General features: G+C 33.7%; 1 protein-coding gene across 2 annotated transcripts in view; it reads right to left on the reverse strand.

Moving 5' to 3' along the window:
• Positions 1–751: 751 nt before the first annotated feature.
• The window catches only part of EEA1 (early endosome antigen 1), a 126348-nt gene continuing 105481 nt past the window's right edge, over positions 752–21618 (reverse strand). For both annotated transcript variants that reach the window (XM_031938415.1, XM_031938414.1), the window contains exons 22-29: positions 20832–21014; positions 14033–14218; positions 13035–13166; positions 11670–11855; positions 7425–7663; positions 7022–7142; positions 4222–4320; positions 752–3665 (exon numbers count right to left, since the gene is read on the reverse strand). In XM_031938415.1, the coding sequence (XP_031794275.1) occupies positions 3543–3665; positions 4222–4320; positions 7022–7142; positions 7425–7663; positions 11670–11855; positions 13035–13166; positions 14033–14218; positions 20832–21014 (1269 nt within the window). In that variant the 3' untranslated portion in view covers positions 752–3542. The remainder of the gene's footprint in view (positions 3666–4221; positions 4321–7021; positions 7143–7424; positions 7664–11669; positions 11856–13034; positions 13167–14032; positions 14219–20831; positions 21015–21618) is intronic.

The raw sequence follows: 21618 nt of genomic DNA on the forward strand, positions 1-21618 counted from the left end.
GATAATGATTATGATCCAGTTTCCAGAAGTACATGTCATGTACACATAACTGCATCGTGTTACCAGTCTGTACACAACAAGAACTTGGTTATTTCCAATTCTACTTTATACATGTTTACATAAATTCCTTAAGTCTATGCACAATATTCACATCTGCAATGATAATGAAAAATTAGAATCCAGGCAAATGGCAATTAAGACAGGATAATGTGTGGCACATTTTCATTAGAAAAACCATTCATCAAGCTTGTGTCTGGGAATGCTAAATTAATGGCACATTTAATTCTGTGGATGATATCTGTGGTTTAATAACCAAAGTGCATATAAAATTCGCTGTGGTCACACAGACCACAATTATCAAAGTTTATGATAATAATCTGCTCCTTACTCAAGGAAAAAAAATCTTTATGACAGGTTTAAAGAAACAGAATTAGCTTTACAAATCTTAAAACTGTACAATTTAAAAAGAATCACTTCTTTCAGAGTAATGGGATACAAACAATTTAGGCAATTATTACATTAATACTACCATGAGGAAGCCCTATTCAAAATTAGCTCAATTCCACACTGAGAGGTAGTTGAAACAAAATGTTATTCATATCCTGCACTGAGGTCTTCTGTTTTATTCTCTCCCTCCCCACCCCTTTTTTCCTTACAAAAGAGACAAATCCTGTACAAGCAGCATTTTTTTGTCTTCTACAAAACTTCTACAAAAGTTCTATAGGTACAATCTGGCGTACACTAAACCAGCAAGGTCTGCCCTTTTTTTTTTTTTTTTTTTTAAATATCTTTTCTGTGTCTGGATTTGAAATTTTCCAGGCTGCTTTGCATTACTGCCAAATCACAGATCTGGACCTGCCAGCTCTTAACTCAGACACAAGAATGGAGCCTACCAGCTACATTTGGAATATGTAGCCTACGAACACATTTTAATTTTCTTTAAAGGGAAAATTTCCTTTTGTTGTCAAAACATCTTAGGGTTGTGAATTAAGAGCAGAAAGCAATGGGGTAATGATAACATCAGCATTACTAACTCAGGAGAAAGCATGAAGGATCTTATGACATTAATGGAAATGAGAAACACAGTCATATTAAACACTTAAAAGCCTTTCTTTAATAGTCTTCGTATTATTTACCTTGTGGAAAGGGAAAAGACATTCAGTAAATCCCATAGCAAAGGAGAAAGGGAACCAAAAATCTAATCCTGAGGATATTTATTGTTCTAAAAAACTATGCCAACAGTGATGTTGTGTGCTTTTGTTTGCATTTAACACAATAAATCAACATCACTGTGTATGTATTGGTTATAGCTATCAAAGGGAAAACTACTTGGAAAATTTTCAAAAAAATCCATTTTAACTCAACTATTCAGAGTAAGTAGTTCTGTAATCAATCTGTCTTTCTTGACAAGAAATTCATTTTCTTTGTCATATGTGCCTGAGCACTTAGCTTGTCTCCTTTTCAGGGGATTAGTTCAATATATTTAATTACTATTGACAAAAGGATTTACATGCATGATTCCATTAACAACTAAGCAAAAATATACTCCTTTACAGTATATACTTCAAATATATGTAATGTCATTTATGGCATGATATATGAAAACAAACCTAGAAAATAGTGACTGAAAAAAAAAAAAAACTGCTTAGATCTATTTTCCTAACTATCAATAATTTACCTTTTATCTGATTGCTACATATTACAGGATCACAGATTAAGACCTGGAAGAGACCTTAGAAGCCACGGAGTGTAAGCCCATCATATTATGAGAAGCTGCAGTTAAGAGAGGTTGATTTGCCCAGGGTCAGACGGGGAGAAAACTTGAGTTCATATTTCTCCCCAAGTCCAGCACTCTACCCACTATGCTCACTTCCTTTTTTAGAAAATATCTATTACCAAAGCTAACTTCAACTTACTTTGGAAATTTCATATTTTCCAAACTCATAAAAACAAGGTAATATATTAAAGGTCCACTTTAGTTTCCAAAGTATTGGGAGACTTCCTCTAGGCTTGTAAAATCAGCAAGAGCATTGAATTTATCCTATTTGTTTTATTGATAGGTCATAGAAGCCCAGAGAGATTAAATAATTTGCTTGAGTTCCCCCTCCAGTCCAGGAGCTGAGAGCCAGAACTCAAGTATCAAAGACAGCTGAGCATCATCTCCACTGTACCATCTGCTGCTTCCTATTTCAGGTCTGATTATACATTTTGGGACTTAATGATATACTTATTCGGGACAATAATGTCTCTCTCCAAGATAGCCAAAAAACATTATTTTTTTTTTCCCAAGGTGAAAAGATTTCTCAGACTAAGTGGAAAACTAAATTCTGAATCAAAATTTGCTGGTATATTTTATCACTTTAAATTTTTTCTATTAATTTACATGGAGAAAATATGAAATAACTGAAAATAATGTTTCTTTACCACTTAATCAGCGGTGACTTATTTTTCCATAAATTAGCTACCAATAGCAATTACCAGCCTTAAGATGTAAAGTCAATTAGACTTTAGAGTCAATTAGTCATATGCCTAATTTACAGTTTGCTTGATTATATGAAATAATAGGGAGAAAAAGTTGAACCATTAAAGAATTGAGAATTTCATATTCCTTACAGGAAACATTAAAAAGGAAAAACTATATAAAATGCTTAATCTCAGATGATTTAAGTTGAAAGTAAACATAATTTAGTATAAATATATCATGTATTTTCTTCAATTAATAGGAGAACATTATGAAATCCTTATTTAGAGGGAGGATAGGAGAGACAAGAAGAAGAGCTAAGAAATACAAAGAAGAGGAGAAAAATACATTTTAGATAAAAGAAATACTCAAGCTTTCAAATATCTCCCCAAGGACATGAACTATTACAAAATAAGGAACTGATTTTACAGAAGCCTATGAAATGAGGATAACAGAAGTGAAACAGCATAACATAAAAACCAGGCTTGAATTTAGGACAGAATTTTTAAAATACCCAAGTAACATTTTTACAACATCAAAAAGGTAAAACTGGGCTGTGGCATAAATGACACAAGAATAAAACAGAGTTGGCAAGTTTTATGGAGCTGTGCATGATTTTGTAGAGAAGACATTTAATGCATACAAACACGGGAGTATGTTAATGTGCAACAAAAACAAACATTTGCTATATTGAATCCTTGTACATTTCTGTAAGTTTGCTTTTGGAGAAAGTAGAAAAGAAGCTGTGAGATTACATAAATGTCTGTAAGCAATGAAATTATGTTTTAAAAAAATACATTGATATTCTCTGTTCAAAATTTATTTACATTTAACTAGATAGTTCTAAACTAGGCATGAAAGCTATTTTCAGGGTAAGTGGAAAGAAAGCAACAGATGATGAGCCCAAATCTCACAAAAATAGAAGAGTTTTACTTGATATTAATAAACATTTCAAAATATATCAATTTTGCCAAGTATTACAACCACTGTCCAAATCAAATAGTAGTCCAAGTACTCTATGAAGTGCATTTATTAAAACTCTAATGTTAGTGTAATCTTGTTTGATAAACATGATAACTAGTTATCCTTGTAGATCATTGAAACAATCATTACAGACACGAACAGGCTTCTTTGAAGAAGGAGTTAAGGCATTTTTGGCCGAACATTCAGCACAGAAGATATTTCCACATTGTCTACAATGATGCTGTGAAAGAGAGAAACAAGAGAAATTAAACTTCCAATATAAAATGGACAGGTGTCACCAAGGAAGATATATTTACTTGTAAGTATAAAGGGTGCTGTTAGAACTATTTCTTTCACATTTTCATAAAATGTAAAAAAAAAAAAAAAAAAAAAAAAAAAAAAGTTTTCTTTTCTCACACTATATAATTTTATTTCTATTTAATTCAGAAATCACAGCCTAAACTTTCTTTCTCCCAAATAATGCAATGAACTAAACTATCACTATTCCAGTTAGATAGGCAAAGGGATATATTGGTTTTTACACTGGGGTGTTCAGAAAATTTTGGGACCAGTGAAACACAATGAAGCAGATAACTGAATATGGACCTACAAAATCCTAGTTTATAGTCAAGATCATGTGAATGGTAAAAGGGAACCAGATCAAATATGTGGACACCGATTAAGATTTGTTAGTAAATTTCTGTCAAGATGTGCTATTCAAATACAATGCCATTTTACTGACTTAAATAGTAAGTCTCCCGATACTCATTTATAATACACACAATTTCTTTACATACCCGTCTCACTGTGACAGAAAAACCTTTCCCACAGGCCATACAGTTCTGTACCTCGTTATCCTCAGCCCATTTTCTACTTAAAGCTTGTGTATGTTTGATCTAAAAAAAAAAAACAATAAAAGTAACCAAAAATATATTCAAAATCTTGGGTACATACTCACATATATATATAAATATTACATATACATACATACATATAGATGTATGTGTATGTATACATATACAAGCACACATACATGTGTGTCTTTCTCAATAAATATCACATCAACAAATATTCATGCACAAATTCCTAAAATTACTCAGTAGCAGAGTCCCAGCTTCTTAAACTGTGGTTCATGACCCATATAAGGTCTTATAACTGAGTGTAGGGATTGTGAAATTATGATTTGTTATCAGTAAATGCTTGATTTTTATATCTATTTTATATACCTATATACCCAGGGTCATGAGTGGAAAAAGTTTAAGAAGCCCTGGCATAGATAGCACTAGCTACCACCAACACATTCGTTCACTTCTTCATTTCTTCATTCAAGTATTTTTCTACCATGTGCAAAGGGAGGGGAAATATATAAAGATAAATAAGGCATGGTTCTTGCTTTTAAGATGAGAAAGATAATGTAAATTCACAGACATCGTGAACAAAAAATAGAATATAATCACACCATAAGAAGAATATAAAGAACTATGAGATCAAATAAGGGAGCAATTATTCCTGGTTTGGAAAAAGCAGAAAATTAGGGAAGACATTTTGAAGGAGGAAGCATTTAAGGTTCTAGACCTTTGAAGATGGGTAGGATATCAACAGATAAAAAGTTATGGAAGGATGAAAGTCTAGGTTGAAATAACAAAGAATAGATCCAGGAGTAGTTAAGGATTGGGAAAGGTAAGAGGAAAGTAGATTATAGTCAAAGAAGAGAATTTCAGGATTTAAGGTCTTGGGGATATATAGTAAAGTCTGGAGTGTACAATTCTTAGATACAATCAGTACAAAACTAAATTTCAGGTGGTTTAGGAATTAAACAAGTTTCTATAGGTTGCCCTTGGGACTCAACCATTACACAAAATATTGGTTTTGAAAAAATGCATTCTCAAGTTCCAAACAACCAATTTACATGCCAACATTTAGAATACAAACTAGATTCCCCCTTCCATGCCACTTCTGCCATTCACAAATTGATTCTTGAACATGACATCATGGGAAAGTATAGAAAATAGGCAGGAAATAGATTGGGATGAGTGGATGTTGCTAGAGGGAATTCCTATAGGAACAGAACCTTGGAGTTTAACCCTCCCTTTTCTGTAACCATCAGGTTGTTATCTCCATGTTCCTCTCTGGAATGGCTTGGAGGCAAAATAAGACATGAGAATGGAATGTTCCACTGCATCAGGGAAGCAGCAGGTTAAGGGGGAACAGCAAGAACATGGGAGGAAGATATGGGGATATGGGTCGAGTGATTCCTGTTTTGGGTTGGGGCAGCTGCTCTGGAATAGCTTTCCATATTTAAAAGACACATATTGGGAATGTATGGTTTGGGAAAACACATGAAGGAAATCAGAAATTCAAAGTGACAAATTTAGTCTGTGACCAAAGCTAAGACTCACTAATTACCATGAGCTATCTAACCTCACATGGAAAAGACAGACAGTCAAAGGAGTTCAAAGAACTCAGAAGAACTGTTTTCCTAAGCCTTCTTTTCTCACGCAGACCCAGGGCCTGGCCAAGGCCTGGCCGTCTGCCCTCCCCTTGCCATCATTTCTTCCCTTCAGAGCAGAGTTTCTCTGCTTCTTAGGCTGCTCTGGAATAGTATATTCTCTTTTTTTCATTCTCTCCTAAGAACTATTACTATTGGCTACATTATGCAATTCCTTTCCATTATCCTAAATCTTTACATGGGGAACCTTGACATCCAAAGTAGCAAAGTACAGTGGAAGTACACTGGGTTGAGGAGTTAAAGGACCTGAGTTCCATCCCTGGTGTCCCACTAACTGGCTAAAAAATCTTGACAATAAGTTCTTCTCCTATCACAGGAAAAGGCAGGACCAGAAAAATCTTGATCCCTTTTTCAGATCCAACTGTACAGCACCTATGGTGCTGAGGGTACTTTGCTTTGGTTATAACTTGTGGTTTCATTCCAACTAGGAGCTGCCCAGGAGCAGTGCCAATTAATGGCTTTTTAAGAGATGTCTAGAGTATGAGGTGAAGTGATTTGCTTAGTCATTAAGTCAGAACATCAAGGACAGAACTTGAAACAAGATCTCCCCTAACTTTTAGGCTGGCTCTCTGCCCCTTGTCCATCCTGATAATACATTGCAACAGATAAACAATTGAATCACCAGATGGTCCAGAGATGTTAGGGGTCATGAGAATTTTAAAGTGAGCCCCACATTGCCTCTAATGCACAGATCTTGAGAGCCAGTCAGGTATGACTAAAAGACAAAAGTTCAGTAGAATTCCTTTGCAACCAGAGTCTGTATTAAGGCTAGTACTCCACCAATTTTCATCCTCTGGATGAGAAGACTGATTTAATATTCCTAGATCAACAGCCTTGTCTCTAAGTACCTAACACTTAAACTCCTTGAAGGAAGGCAGCATTATCTTTCTGAATCCTTTATTTTTCAAAGAGTCTTTCCTGACACTTTGAAACTTAACCACTTAACCCTCACTATACTTAACACAGAGCAGATTTCAAATGAACATTAAAATGAATTTTCAAATAGTGTAATAAATCTTCTTCAAGAAATGGTACTCTTAACCGAAATCAGAAGGAATGGTACATTCAACAAAACTTCCCACCCTTACCTGTAATGACTGATTTTCTCTGCCTAATTCCTGTACTGCTGCAGTAGTATTATCCAGTTTTCTCTGCAACTCTAGTACTTTGGCTTGAAGTTTCTCTATTTCACCTTCACTTTTAAGACATCTGAAGATGGATAATTAAGATATAATTAGATATAAAAGATTTAAAGGATCCCATGAAACACAAAAAGGACTGCTAAAATAACTTGAAAAGAGCTGAAATTAAATGTCCATTATTTACCACAAGTTATTATCAGTTTTAGGTGATGATTTAATACCAGCAGGGGCTGATTCCATTTAACTCATTTGCTATTTTTTTCTCCAAAACAACACATGATTAGATGATGATGGCAATATTCAATCAGTCATGAAGTACATTTCCCCCCAAATATTATAACTTCCTTACCTTTCCAACAATGCTCTCCTTTCATCTTGATTATTTTGAATAGTTGCTTCCAGTACTGCAATTTCACCCCGTAAGTCATCAATCTGTTTCTCTAGCTCACTAACTCTCCGTTGGCTGGCCTGCCATTCTTTCTTGACTGTGCCCAAATTCTCATTCAAAGCTGTCACTTGCATGGCAAGTCTAGTCTCATTCTCTTCATGTTTCCTAATTTTCTCTTCCTTTTCTTTTATTTCTGCATTCTAAAAAAGAAAATTTTATATATATATTAAATTTCATGTTATAATTGCAGTCAGATATGGGTTTGAGTGCCTTCCTTATCAACTTTCAAATTTCAGGACTATATATATTTTTATGTATGGAAAAGTCCTGCTTATAACAAGAGACATAACAACTATCTACCTAGTCTAAACTTAATCTAAATTAGCTCCAAGTCTAGGGTTCTTACAACTTTCAAGTTCATGTCAGAGTTTAAAGTGGTCTTTGGGTTTTCTTTTAGAAAAAGATTTATGAAGAATGAAATGAGCAGAACTATACACAATGACAACAATAATGTTCTAAGGATAACTCTGAATGACCAAAGGACTTATGAAATAAGAGGCTATTTACAGCCTCCTGTTGATAAACAGTAGTTTATATAGTATGGTTTTTACATTCTCTCTCTCTCTCTCTCTACGTCACACACACACACACACACACACATACACACACACACACACACACCCTGTCTCTATTGTAGCCTTATCTACCAGTGGGGTGGGATGGAAGAGAGAAAAAAAAAAATGAGTACCAAGCATACAGCAGAGAACAAAAGAAAACTTAGAAGGAAGCAAAGAAACAAGATGTAATACTTATTAAAGTTTTTCAAAAAAAGTAATGAAAATTCATGGTTTTATGTTGAATCCTCTTTTTATGTGGTGCTATGTACATGAAAATGTTTTTATGTTTTTGCATTTTATGTATTTTGCATTCAAAATTAATAAAAATCAAAGAAAAAAAGACTTAGAATCTCTATGTAGTAATTTAAGGGATGCAAAATATACCATGCTTTCCTTACCCAGGTCCTATACACTCTCTTCTACTGATCTATCAACAAATAACTTGGACACTTTTTAATTCATGATCTGAATATGAAATGGCAATCTTATAATATTGAATTTGGCATTAAAAATTATGAGTATATTTGGATTTAATTTAAAAGAAGTCAGATGTTTCCCATCTAGTACACAACAGAAGGAAAAGTATTGTGGACTTTGGTCATCATAATTCTAAAATGAAATCCCATTATTATGTTTACTTTGCCTAAATAAATGCTTATGCATGACATGATAATGTATTTATCACTATTTTTCTTTTCTACAAAGGTGTTTTGTTAACTTTTTGCAATTTTCAGTGAACTTAAACATGTTGTTTCCTAATTAGAGGTCAAGCTACTGTCCAATCTATGCTTTCATCAACACGGATAGCCCCTCTATCCAATTTATGTCTTCTAATCTTCCGCATGTAATCCTTGCTTATGTCTTTCTAAAATTCTTCCACCCAATACAATGAAGAGCTTCTTTTAATATTTCTAAGGGAACACATGTGAACACTCATATTGTCCATTTGTTCTCTTTTGTTGATATGGATTTTAATTACATTATAAAAAATTACTTTCTCTTAATCATTTCAGTAAGAATTATTAGGATGGGGCAGCTGGATGACAATGGATAGAGCACCAGTCCTGGAGTCAGGAGGACCCGAGTTCAAATCTGGCCTCAGACACTCAACATTCCCTAGCTGTGTGACCCTGGCTGAATCACTTAACCCCAACAGCCTCAGATACCCCTCCCCCCCCAAAAAAAAAGAATTATGATAAGATTTTAACTGTTATAAAAAAAGTATTTGAGAAAGCATGTCAGTTCTTAATTCATGCTCTCATGGTTGTTGTTGTTGTTTTTTTTTTTAAGTCATGCCTGGCTCTTTGTGACCTTGTCTTCTCTTCTAAAAGCTGAACATATTTAGTTGTTTCAGCTGATGTGTCTAAATGGCCTAGATCCCTGTGCCTTCACCATGTGACCCATCTTACTTAATGCACTTCAGTTCATCAATGTCCTTTCCCAAATGTAGTGCTGACACAGAATATGACACCAGATAAGGTGGTATAGGGTATAAAATGGGCAGGCAATCACCTTCCTTGCTTTAACTACTGGACTTCTGGTAAGTCAGGCTAAAAGCATATTGGCTATTTTAACTGCCTCTTGATGCACTGAGTTTACCATTTATTAAATTCTCCAGGTCTTTATTAAGAACTGTTGTGTTGCCATACATTCCTTTATTGATTTGTGCAGCTGGTTTTTTGGAACCCAAGGGTAGAGCTTTAAATTTAATATGGGTAAATGTAATTTTCACAGTTTTACATTTTAAAAGATTTGTGGATCCTAGAACTACCATTCAGTGTGTTAGCTCTTTCCTAACTTTGTGTCATCTGCAAATCTGAAAAGTGACCCGCATTTCCATTCAACTTAGAGAACTGCCTAACGTATATAACATCATACCATTTTTTTCTTGGTTATCTTTTTGTGGAAAAAAAAAATCCAGATTTTACTTTTCCCCAATCTTCTATAATCTTTCACTCTTTGAGATAATTTGAAAATCCCTTGCATGTCTTTAAAAATTGAAATGTCCATAGTACCTGTCTTCTGGTCAGCCATCTCTCTTCCAACTTCATCTTAAGTGCCATTGTCATTAACTGTAAAGTACTTAGCATAGTAATGCTACAAATACTAAATGCTATATAAATATTAGTTGTTATTATTACTGCCCTCTTTCCAAACTCACCTACAATGATCTGGCATATCCAGAACTCATGCCAATCTCTATCAAGATTCATTTTCTCAAAAAAAGTTTTTCTTTACTATTTTATGAGACACTATTTACAATCTTCTTTCATACTTCTCTATAATATATGCAAATGTATTCCAAAGTAATGTTGCCTTTGGTTGCTTTGTCTCTCCACCTGATAAAATGATTAACTTTCTGATAAGAGAGGTTATTCTTTAATATTGCTGCTTGTTGCCTGATCTAATTGTTTTGCATTATTTTTGCTTTCTAGGATCCATTTTCCTTTATATGAAATTTGTCAATAGGTTGGTACTATTCACCATATGAATGGTGTTGTATACAATGTCTTCATTTTTATCTTTTCCTGTAATCTGGCTTTTATGCTGACCTGTGCTATAACCAGGCAATGATCTGAATGCAAAGACAGTTTATTCTGAAATGACTGAAATTTCTTTAAACAGTTATTCCTTCTGCTATCCCACGTCATTCTTTCTAAAACCATTTGGTTCTCCCTGTTTCTAGCACCTCTGAACCTGTCTACAAGTCTTTGTTCTCCATCTCTCCTAGGTTCTGGGCCATACTTTCCAGCTTCATTCTTCTCATCTGTGACCACTATCACACCAAAATTATTCAACATTAAGCTACATGGATCTTGTCATGCTCTATATGAATTACTGTAGTATAATAAGCAATCATCTTCTTGAGGGGATTCAAGGTTAGATAATCCAGTTGATGATTCCCCCTTGTTGCGTTAAGGGGCCAGTGAAACGAGTGCCAAGGCCTTAAACTCTATGAGAAGCTTGTGTCTTCTGGTTTAAGCTACAGGGACAATGTCAAAATGGACTGGATTCAGTCTTTCTATATGGAAACAAAATTTGCTTTTTCTCATTCTAATTTTTTTTTAAATGCAAAATTGTTTAAAGCAGTAAGTAATATAGCCATTTCCAAATACCTTTCGGGCCTCATTAGATTTTTTTAATATAAATTAACCTAATAGATGAACTAGACACAAATTATAATAATACAAAATAATATGTAAAAAATACAGTGAAGACTTGCTTAAAAGTACTAAGTGAGGCTCAAAGGAGAAGATTATAGGTGTCATTTTAGATGAAAGGAAAGGAAGACATTCCAGAAAGAAGAAACAACATAGTAGCAAAAAGAGAGAAGAATGAAAGTTGTGTTTCAGAACTGAAGAGTAACCTGTTAGAATGGAATATATGATTTAAATTATGTACAGATGTGATATGAGCTAATGTTGAAAAGGTAAAGCAGCACAGGGTATAGAGCTCCTTCACTGTCAGAATAAAGAGTCTGAACTTGACTCATGAGGTAACAGGAAGCCGCTGGGGATTTTTGAGCAGAGCACATCTATTCTAAATGATGGTATATAAAAAAGGACTGGTTAGAAAGAAACTTACTAACCAATTTGGCCTCCTTCTCAATGAATTCTTTCTTCAGATCATCTTCAGTCTTTTTCAACTGATCTTTTACTATTTGTTGGTTCTTCTTTTCCTGTTCAAGAGCTGAACCCAGGGCATCTAATTTGCCCTTAAGTTCTAGTTTCTGCTGTATCAACAGCTGTTTGGCATCCTTTAGATTTGTTATTTCCTGTTAGAAAAATTCAACACAGAACTAAAAATTTCAAAATATATATACACATTACCTGTAATTAATAATCTAACAATAATGATAACAACAACTTATCATTTTATTTAAATCATTTGAAGAGGTTGTTTTACTTTATTTTCCAGGCTTTTAAATTCACTCTATTTTTTGCCCTCTTCCCTAGTTCTTTATCAAAGGAAATAATAATTTTCTAAGTTACAAAAAGTTGGTAGACCAATATAAAATTATGCAAAGTTGCTATCCTTAAGGCTAGATATTTCCAATTTTTGTGGTATAGGATGAAAAAGGTGAGTCTTTTTTTAAAAATGTCATCTACTTTGTTTCTAAAAGTGTGGGGTTTTTTTTTTCAGTCATCTGGAAGCAAATTTCACAAATATCTCAGATTTTCCTTCAGATGATTAAAAAAGAAATAACTTCATCAAATCAACAAAATCAAAACTCATATGCTGCCTTGTTCTCCCTCAAATGGTCATAAATTTAAGTCAGATATAGTAAATATGCACCAAGTAAAAGAATATCCTAAATAGGGATTATTTCATATGTTCAAAGGATCACATAGATTTATTTCTAGAAAAGACCTAAGTGGGGCCAGCTAGGTGGTACAGTAGATAGAGCACCAGTTCTGAAGTCAGGAGGACATTAGTTCAAATCTGGCCTCAGACACTTAACACTTCCTAGCTGTGTGACCCTGGCAAGTCACATGCTACTAATATGTAATATGCATTTCCTTATTTTATTGTTATTATTATTACAATTGTCTTAGAGAAAGAAAGAAAGAAAGAAAGAAAGAAAGAAAGAAAGAAAGAAAGAAAGAAAGAAAGAAAGAAAGAAAGAAAGAAAGAAAGAAAGAAAGAAAGAAAAAGAAGGGAAAGAAAAGACCTAAGAAAACAGCTAGTCAAATTCCCTTATTTTATAGAGGAGCAAAGTGAGAGGGAATAAAATAAAGAATAAGCAGGATTTGGCCCCATATTTTCCAACTCTAGATGTTTTATTAATGTCTTAATCTTGGAAAATCTAGTAATCTTCTTTGTCTTTTTTTTTTTTTTAAATCCTAATTCTCCTGTTTTCCAATTTAACTTTGAATTTCAAAGAGACATCAGTATTTGGATATGGAGCATTATCAAAATAACCTGGCAAAAACACAAAAGCATTCCAACTCACCTTCAGGCTTTCTTGTTTGTAAGAACCAAGTTCTTCACTCAATTTGGTAATTTCTTTTTCCTGCCTACCCTTAATTTCTTGTAGTTCCATCAATTTGGATTTCTCATTAGCTAGTTCTTTTTCTTTCAGTGACTAAGAAAAAAAAATTTAATTGCAAAGTAGTCAATTCAGAATCAAAACATAAAGATATACTTTTCTTATTCACAAATGTATTTAATTTACAGGTAACTGAAACACTATATAGTTTTTGAAATTATATCAATAAAACATCAAAGGGCCAATCACAAAAATGCTTGCTGCATGATCTTCCCATAAAATATCAAAGTACCTTTCCCAATTGCATATTACTTATACCTAATCTCTTCTTCTTTTTGCATCTCAGATAAACTCTCTAATTTGATAATAGGTCATTATTTTGGTTATAAAACCAAAAATCACAAATTCATTCTTATTGTGTGTGAGAAAATATGTATTTCTCTGCCTAGAAAAGAACCAAAGACAAATGTGGTTTAAATTTACTAAGCCTAAATTTAAATTAAATTTACTAAACCATATATTTTACCTTATTAAAATTGCAACAACACTTCTTACTAAAAAATGCTAGTTTTAAAATAACTGAAGAGATTTTTTTAAAACATAATTCAAAATGGTTTCCAGACCCCTTTTCATCCTAAATATGCAATCAAAGAGTTATAAATCAAATAATGAAAGCTAGCTATAGTAATTTTTAGCCTGGAGAAGAGAAGAAGTTGATACATATAAGAGCTGTTCAAATACTGGGAGGAATTTAGAATGGAGAAACAATCAAAGATCCTATAAATTTTTGAAGGCCAACAGATAGAAGATATAGGAAGGCAGATCTGGGCTTAATATACAAAAGAATGAAAGTATGAATTGTATAAAAATGACCTAGGTAGTGAGCTTCCCATAGTTGAGAGTACTCACACCCAGGAGGCTGACACGAAAGGTCCCTTTCAACATCAAAGCTCCAAAGTTACCTTGTCTTTTTGCATAGACTGAAGTGTCTTGCCCTGTTCTTGTAACTGTTGCTCTTTTTTTGAAACATCTTGCTCCAAAGAGGCCTTGGCACTCTTAAGTTCTTGAATCATTTTATTCTGATTTCCAAGTTGGTTTCGGTTTGAAATCAAGTCCTCCTGAGCCAGGGAGAGCTTTTCTTCTACAGACTTTACCAAAAAATAAATAAATAAAAATTAAACATATTAAAAAATACTGTGAAAAATACAAACACTTCCTACTACACTTTAATCAAGACATATAAGAGAAAGCATTTTCAATTAGGTTGTCTTGCTTAATAAAAATAAAAACAGCCCTGCAATGCTAAGTTTTTAAATTTTTAAGAGTTAGAAAAATGTAATTTTGAAATATATGGAACTGAATTAACAAGAGTTTTTGAGTCCTTCTTAACATTATTTTTAGCACTCTCTTGATTGTTTTGGTGGATACTGTGGAAGTATTCTACTTGGTCTTTACTCTCAAGGAGTCCAAAATTATGTTGGAGAGAAAAAGATAATACATAAGAGATAGCAACCACAAGATAGCAACTACTTTAGAATTAAATTGTGAGATTCAGACTAATGCTCATGGATTTAGAATAAGCCTTAAAATAACAACTTTCAACAAAAGAAAAAAGATCTTTTTATAAAATTATTATATTACACCTAAGTCAATACAGGAATACAAAAGAAAAAAGAAGAAAAAGTAGGTGAATAAAAGAGTAAAGGAGAGAATGGGAAAAGATTCTTCTTTTCAACACTTGGCTAAGGATCCTAGTGTTGCCTGACTCTTCTTACCAGAGACTAAGCCCTACCAATAAGCAGACTTCCCTTATAGCTGGGAACTGTAACAACATAAGGAGTATGAAATGCTAGCTGTTTAATGGTCAGTCATGAAATGTGCAAATGGTCCCCATTAAGAAGCCATACTGGCACACAGAGCAAATATATATACATAGAAAAGAGCCATCCATTTCTCAAAAGATAACTGATCAAAGGATATGAACAAATAATTTTCAAAAGTAGAATCAACCATTATATGAAAGATCGTACTCAAATCACTAATCAAATCAAATACAAATCAAAACAGGTGAGGTTTCTTGTAAACACTCAGAAATTAGCAAAGATGACAAGGTGAAAATAGTCAAAATTGAAGAGGCTGCAGAAAGAAAGGCACATAGTTTGTAGAGCTGATTTTGTTCAATCATTCTGTGAAAAAAATTGTGGAATTATCGAAGAAGCCATTTGCTCATAGTCTTTGATTCAAAGATTCCACTGCTGGGAACATATGCCAAGGAAGTTTAAGACAGCAAGACCGATCTCATTTGTAACAAAATATTTATAATCTATGACAAAAAAAAAGTAAAATAAAATTTTTTTTCTGGCAGCAAAAAGATAGAAATAGTGTAGATACTCATGCCCAAAAAGTGGCTAAATAAACTATTGTGACAGAATCACAGCTGTACAGCTGGCTGGGACCTAAGAAGCCATCCATCTAGTCCAACTCCTTCATCTTACAGTTGAGGGAACTAATCATATATAACTCTAAGAGAATATCAACAAAAGCAGAGACTGTTTTATTTCTGCCTTGCAGTCCCAGTACCTAGTACAGTAAATGCTTTATGAAATATCTGTTGAAGGAATGAGGTCACACACAAAAATGATAAATAATGAGGAATTCCAAGAAATACAGCAAGATAGGAGAACTGATGCAAATCCCTATGATTTCTGGGTTAAATATGGGATTTAACTATGATCATTTGAAAAAAATTTAGCCCATTTTTTCCAGTATCTTCCCTCAAAAAAAAAAAAAAAAATTCCTCATCAAGTTATTCATTTTTACAGAAAGAACATAAAAGATACCTAACACAATATTTTAAAGTAAACGTTTATAAGAGGGTTTCCCCCCTCTTTTCTAAAGAATAGCCCTGTTTTAAACATCTGATACTAGGAGATTGAACAAAAAAGGTATTTAGATTCTCAAAATTTATTTTAAATTCTGATAGCAACATTTCTTTGAATTTAATCACAAATCATCCAAATCACAGTTTAACCTTTCTACTTTTACTAAATAAAGGACAGAATTTAATAGATTCCAAGTCAATTGAAATGATACTTCAAAAATATTCCAGCAGGTGGTGCTAAAAGCACAGTTTAATTCTGACCCATCCAATTCCTGCTGGAGATCATAATGAGTCCAATCAATTCAACCAATAAAGATTTTGAGATTTGTTCATTTCATTGAGACAGGAATTATGATGGTTGTAGGTGATTCTCGGTGAAAGAGCAAAATCTTACTTTAGTTAGCTTGTTTCTCATCAGTCTATGCTATGAGATACACACTTTTTTTCATTGACAAAAATATGCAAAAATAAAATGTATAAATTATCTAACATACTTTTTCAAAAAACATTCCAGTTCCTTTACAACTTAATTTTGTTTTCCATAAAAGTTCTCAAGTAAAGCAATGGACAGAGGGCTGAGCTGGGAGTCAAACTTGAATCTGAATGTCAACTCAGATATTTACTAGCTGAATGCTGTTCAGTTGGGTGTGAATCTGTGACCTCATGGACTAGTGTCCAGGGATGTTTTAGAAAAGATGTTGGAGTGATTTGCCATTTCCTTCTCAGGTGGATTAAGACAAACAGAAGTGACTAGCCTAGAGGTACATAGCTAATAAGTGAAGTGATAGCTGAACTCAGGTCTTCCTGACTCCAGCACTCTAGATAATGAATCACTTAGTTTCCCTTCTGTCTGAATGACCTCTAGGGAAGTCATTTCATTTCTTTCATCCCTCAGCTTCCTCATTTGTGCAACAAGGATAATAATAGCATCTTCCTCAAAGAATTAGTGGGAGAATAAATGAGATCAGATGTTTTAGTACATTCTGCAAACCTTCAAAGAATTATAAAAATTATAGCTATCATTATTATTCATTTACCTAATGCATTCACACTGATATCACACACTGCTATAGTTCAAAGTCTGAATTTTCACAGCAATACAATAAGAGATAAGGTCTTAGTCCTAGTTCTGCCCATAACTTTGACATTGAAGTAATTCAAATGAGATACAACATCCCCAATTTTACAACGATAATTATAACAATTAACAAGCAATTTATAAAAAGCCATTTGAGTTTTCACAAAGTATTACCCTAAGTCTATTGCTCTAAATCTCAGATGTCTGGACTTAAATCATTATATTCATCATCGCCGTTATAGTTATAATAGTTATAGTTATAGTATAGTTATAGTAGGAATCTCCTGGTCCTATGACAAAAATCTATACACATTAACTTGAGGAATACTATCAAATTATGGAGTTCTAAAGACCCTGTAGAATGACCAGCTAGATTAGGTATTACAATGGAAAAAGTGCCAAACCTGGAGTCAGAATGATCTGAGTTCAAATCCAGCCTCCTACATCTACTTGTGTTATATCCAGGACATGTCATTTAAACTGTCTGCCTCCGTTTTATCATCTGCAAAGTGGGGATAATAATAGCATCTCCCTCCTGGGGTCTATTGTGAGGATCAAATGACTTATCTGTAAAGGATCCCTAATTTCATAATATGGATTCTCCCTTCATTACAAAGAAGATGAGTCCTTTAGATTTTTGAAAATAGTATTTAAGTAATGCAGAGGTGAATCTTTTCTTCATTTAGCGAGGCTGGCCCTAAAATGAAACACATAGGCCATCACTGAACCATATCTGAAGAATTCCTGGGTTGGCAAGATCTGTCAGAGCCTTCCAGAAATCAGGGCCTTCAAGGTTTACTTTTCCTGCCTGGCATCCTATATACAGTGCTCCTTATCAGATGAAGCACATGCATCAAAAAGTACCATCACTGATGTTTTTTCAAACTAAAGGATTTCTGGTCTATTATTACTGTTGTAGTCCAATAGAATTTGTAATTGATATTTTGTGAAGTACCTCACAAAATCCTCCAATGCCTCACCATGTTTTTCAACAAAATATGAGCTCAAATAGATGCTTCTAAACTGGCAATGATTTGAATATAGTCCTGGCAACCTATTTCCAAGGACCTTCACAGCCTTAAAGAAGCATACAACTCACAGGCTGCCATTTGATGATGACTTACTTGGCCATGGCAAACCATGAGACAAAAATACAAATACAAATAGCTGTCAGAACTGTCTGGCCCCCTCCTACCGTGCATGGATGGTGGCAAAATGGAGAGGGAAGCCAAGGATGCTAAAAACCACAGTTTTTAGATTAGTTATAAACACTAAGTTAGTTGTCAGTACTATCAATATAGGGTGCCTGTGCCATGAGCATGCTCCTCAAAAAACTAAATCATAGAAATCCTGACATTCACAACATAAAATCAGAAGACAAAAGTTGTTGTTAAATAGAAGGATATGGCAGATTATTCTTGGCAAAGTAAATATAGCAAAAACAATGCAGGACAAAACAAAGAACACTGGTCCTAGAGCTCAAATACAGATTCTGAACCTTATAGACTCCTGTGTGACCTCAGACAAGTCACTGAATCTCCATTTCAACATACATAAAATTAAATTAAACTAGATGGCTTTAGGGGTTTGTTTAGCTCAGGAGCTATGAGTCTATGACATACCGAAGCTGATTCTGAAATTCTCCAAGTGTAAAAGAAACATTTCACCATACATTGTTAATTCACATTGAAGACTTCACAATAATAATTTTCAAGAATACTTGGTGTGATGCAAAGAAAAAAGGTAGAGAAATTTTAAAAAGAAAGTGATAACAGCATCTAAATTATATCAATTAGTTCTTAATAACACAAAGGTGAGTATAGAGAAAGTGATGAAAAAAATGTTTGAAAATTTGGCTCAGTAGTAAAAAATGAGAGGCTTAAGGCTACTACTGTGCAGAATTTTCCTACCTGTAAATCACAAATATTTTCTTTGAGAAGAGAATTGCATGTGTCTGGACACAGAGGGCACCAAATATCATCATAAAAAAATTTGCTTGATTACATTTCAATAGACAAAAATAAAAGGATCTGCATGAGTTGGGGAGGGGAAAGTAAGTGATTACCCACCTCTCATCAATAATCAAAGGCACAAAATATGGCCTAAAATGTGTAGATTCTTATTATAGTATTGTGATAATCCATTTATCAAACGACATCCAAGGTCAATAATCTTGATAAGGATGACTAATAAAATTACATTTACTGGCATAAAATCATAGCAACCAAATTAGTTTTATCAGATTATTCTAAGTGTATAATAATTTCACTAGGTATCTTTCAAGGTTTATTTGACATAAAGAGTTCAGCAAAATACACCTTCCTGCTTCTCGTCATACACAATATTCTGGCCCAGGATGCCCTCCCTCCACAACCTCTCAAAATCCTCCATTTCTTCTAAAGCTCAGCTCAGTAGTCACCTCCTCCAGCTCCTGGGGCCAACTATACACTGAATTTCACTGAATGTAATTATGGATGTATGAGAGTTCTCTGTAAGACTATTTCATCATCTTTGTATCCCCTGTACTGGACAAATAGTAAGCACTTAAGTTACTGACAATTATCATACACAAATTTATTTCTGTAGTATATATTTCCAATTAAATATTTGAGTGCTAACTGCTCTATACTAAATTGTCAAGCAATGTGAAAATAGTACCTATCTTAAGATCACCTGTCAAAAAAAAAATTTTTTTTAATAAATATTTTTTAAAATAAATTAATTAAAAAGAAAAAAGGCTGCAGGTCAAGTGGGAATTGACTCCTATATGACAACAAAAGCAGTCAATGTCAATTGCTATAGATTTTGAATGTCAGGATTCTATCAAAGGTATTAAAAATCTCTAGTAAATATTTCCCCCAATTTGTATTTTCTTCTATCTGCAGAGTTCATGTTTGTAAAAGCTTAATTTTATATCATTGAAATCATCCTTTGTGTTTTATTTCTTTTGTTTTTAATGTGACTAATTAGATTTATAGTTTTCCTAACATTGAACTACCCCTGTATTTTTATTTCCTAGCAAGGATACACAATCACGTAAGATTTTCACCTAAAAAACACATAAGATCTTAAAATCAACATATGATCACATTTCCAGAACTGCAAACAGTAGCCTTAATATATCTGCTAATGAATATTTCTGAATGACTAAATTCAATTAAATACCACATAAGATTTATTTGTATACACTCTATTATAACATTATTCTTTCAGTATTAGGTGCCAAAGTACAAGCCTAACTATGTCACTCCCCAGTTGAAAAAACTCTAGTGGCTTCCAGTTGCCTCTAGGATAAAGTATAAAGTCTGTTTGGCCATTTAAAACAAGTTCCAGCCTATCTTTGCAAGATTTCTTTATATATTACTTAACTCCATATTCTAACCAAACTTGTCAGCCCTCTCTCATCTCCTGTCTCTGGACCTTTGGACATGTCCAAGACGTGTTCCCTCTTCAAGTTCCCTTTTTGAAATCCTTAGTTTCCTTTAAAACTCAGTTTAACTGCTACCTCCTACATGAAGTCCTTTTTGATCTCCCCAAGCTGATAGTCCTCCCTCCATTCAAAATACACACACACACACACTCACTCACTCTCTCTCTCTCTCTCTCTCTCTCTCTCTCTCTCTCTCTATCTCACACCTTACATTATGTAAATTATGTTTTCTACATATTACTTCTCTCCATAGAATGTAAACTCCTTGCTGTGTCCTTGCTCTCACTGCCTAGCACAGGGTAAGGTACTTAATAAACAAATTCTGTTTACCAAATAGATATCTCTTGGCTTCAACTCCAGAGCTCACCATACCTTGAGATCTTGTCTTGTTGCTAACAGCTCAGATTCTTTCCCGTATAAGTCAGACTGAAGCTGTTTGAGATTTTCCTGATTCTTTTCATACATATTCTGTAATGCTGATAGTTTGTCTCTCTCTGCTGCAAGGTCCTGGGATGATGAAGTTATCTGCTGCTGTAATTTATTCTCAAGTTCTGTCTGAAACACATAAATAGTGGCTTAACAATTACAAATTTGGAGAGGGAGGGAAAGCAAAAACAAAAAATCTTGTAGAACAAGATTTATTCAAAGGATTAATCTGTAGAGCAATCTTAGAAAATATCAGACTGCAACTTTGTGTTCTAAAATTCTATTTTTAATAGCTTTTTTAAAAAAAATGTTATTATAGCTATTTATTTACAAAACATATGTATGGGTAATTTTTCAACACTGACCCTTGCAAAAACCTTCTGTTCTAAATTTTCCCCTTCTTTCTCCCGCCCCCCTCCCCTAGGTGGCAGGTAGTCCAATATATGTTAAATATGTTAAAGTATATGTTAAATCCAATATATGTATACATATTTATACAGTTATCTTGCTGCACAAGAAAAATCGGATCTAGAAAGAAAGAAAAAAATCGGACAAGTAAAACAAAAATGCAAGCAAACAATAACGGAAAGAGTAGAAATGCTATGTTGTGGTCCACACTCAGTTCCCATAGTTCTCTCTCTGGGGACAGATGGCTCTCTTCATCACAAAACCATTGGAAACTTGTCTGAATCATCTCATCGTTGAAGAGAACCACGTCCATCAGAACTGATCA

This window comes from Sarcophilus harrisii, chromosome 5, assembly GCF_902635505.1.
Source record: "Sarcophilus harrisii chromosome 5, mSarHar1.11, whole genome shotgun sequence".
Classification (NCBI taxonomy): Eukaryota; Metazoa; Chordata; class Mammalia; order Dasyuromorphia; family Dasyuridae; genus Sarcophilus; species Sarcophilus harrisii.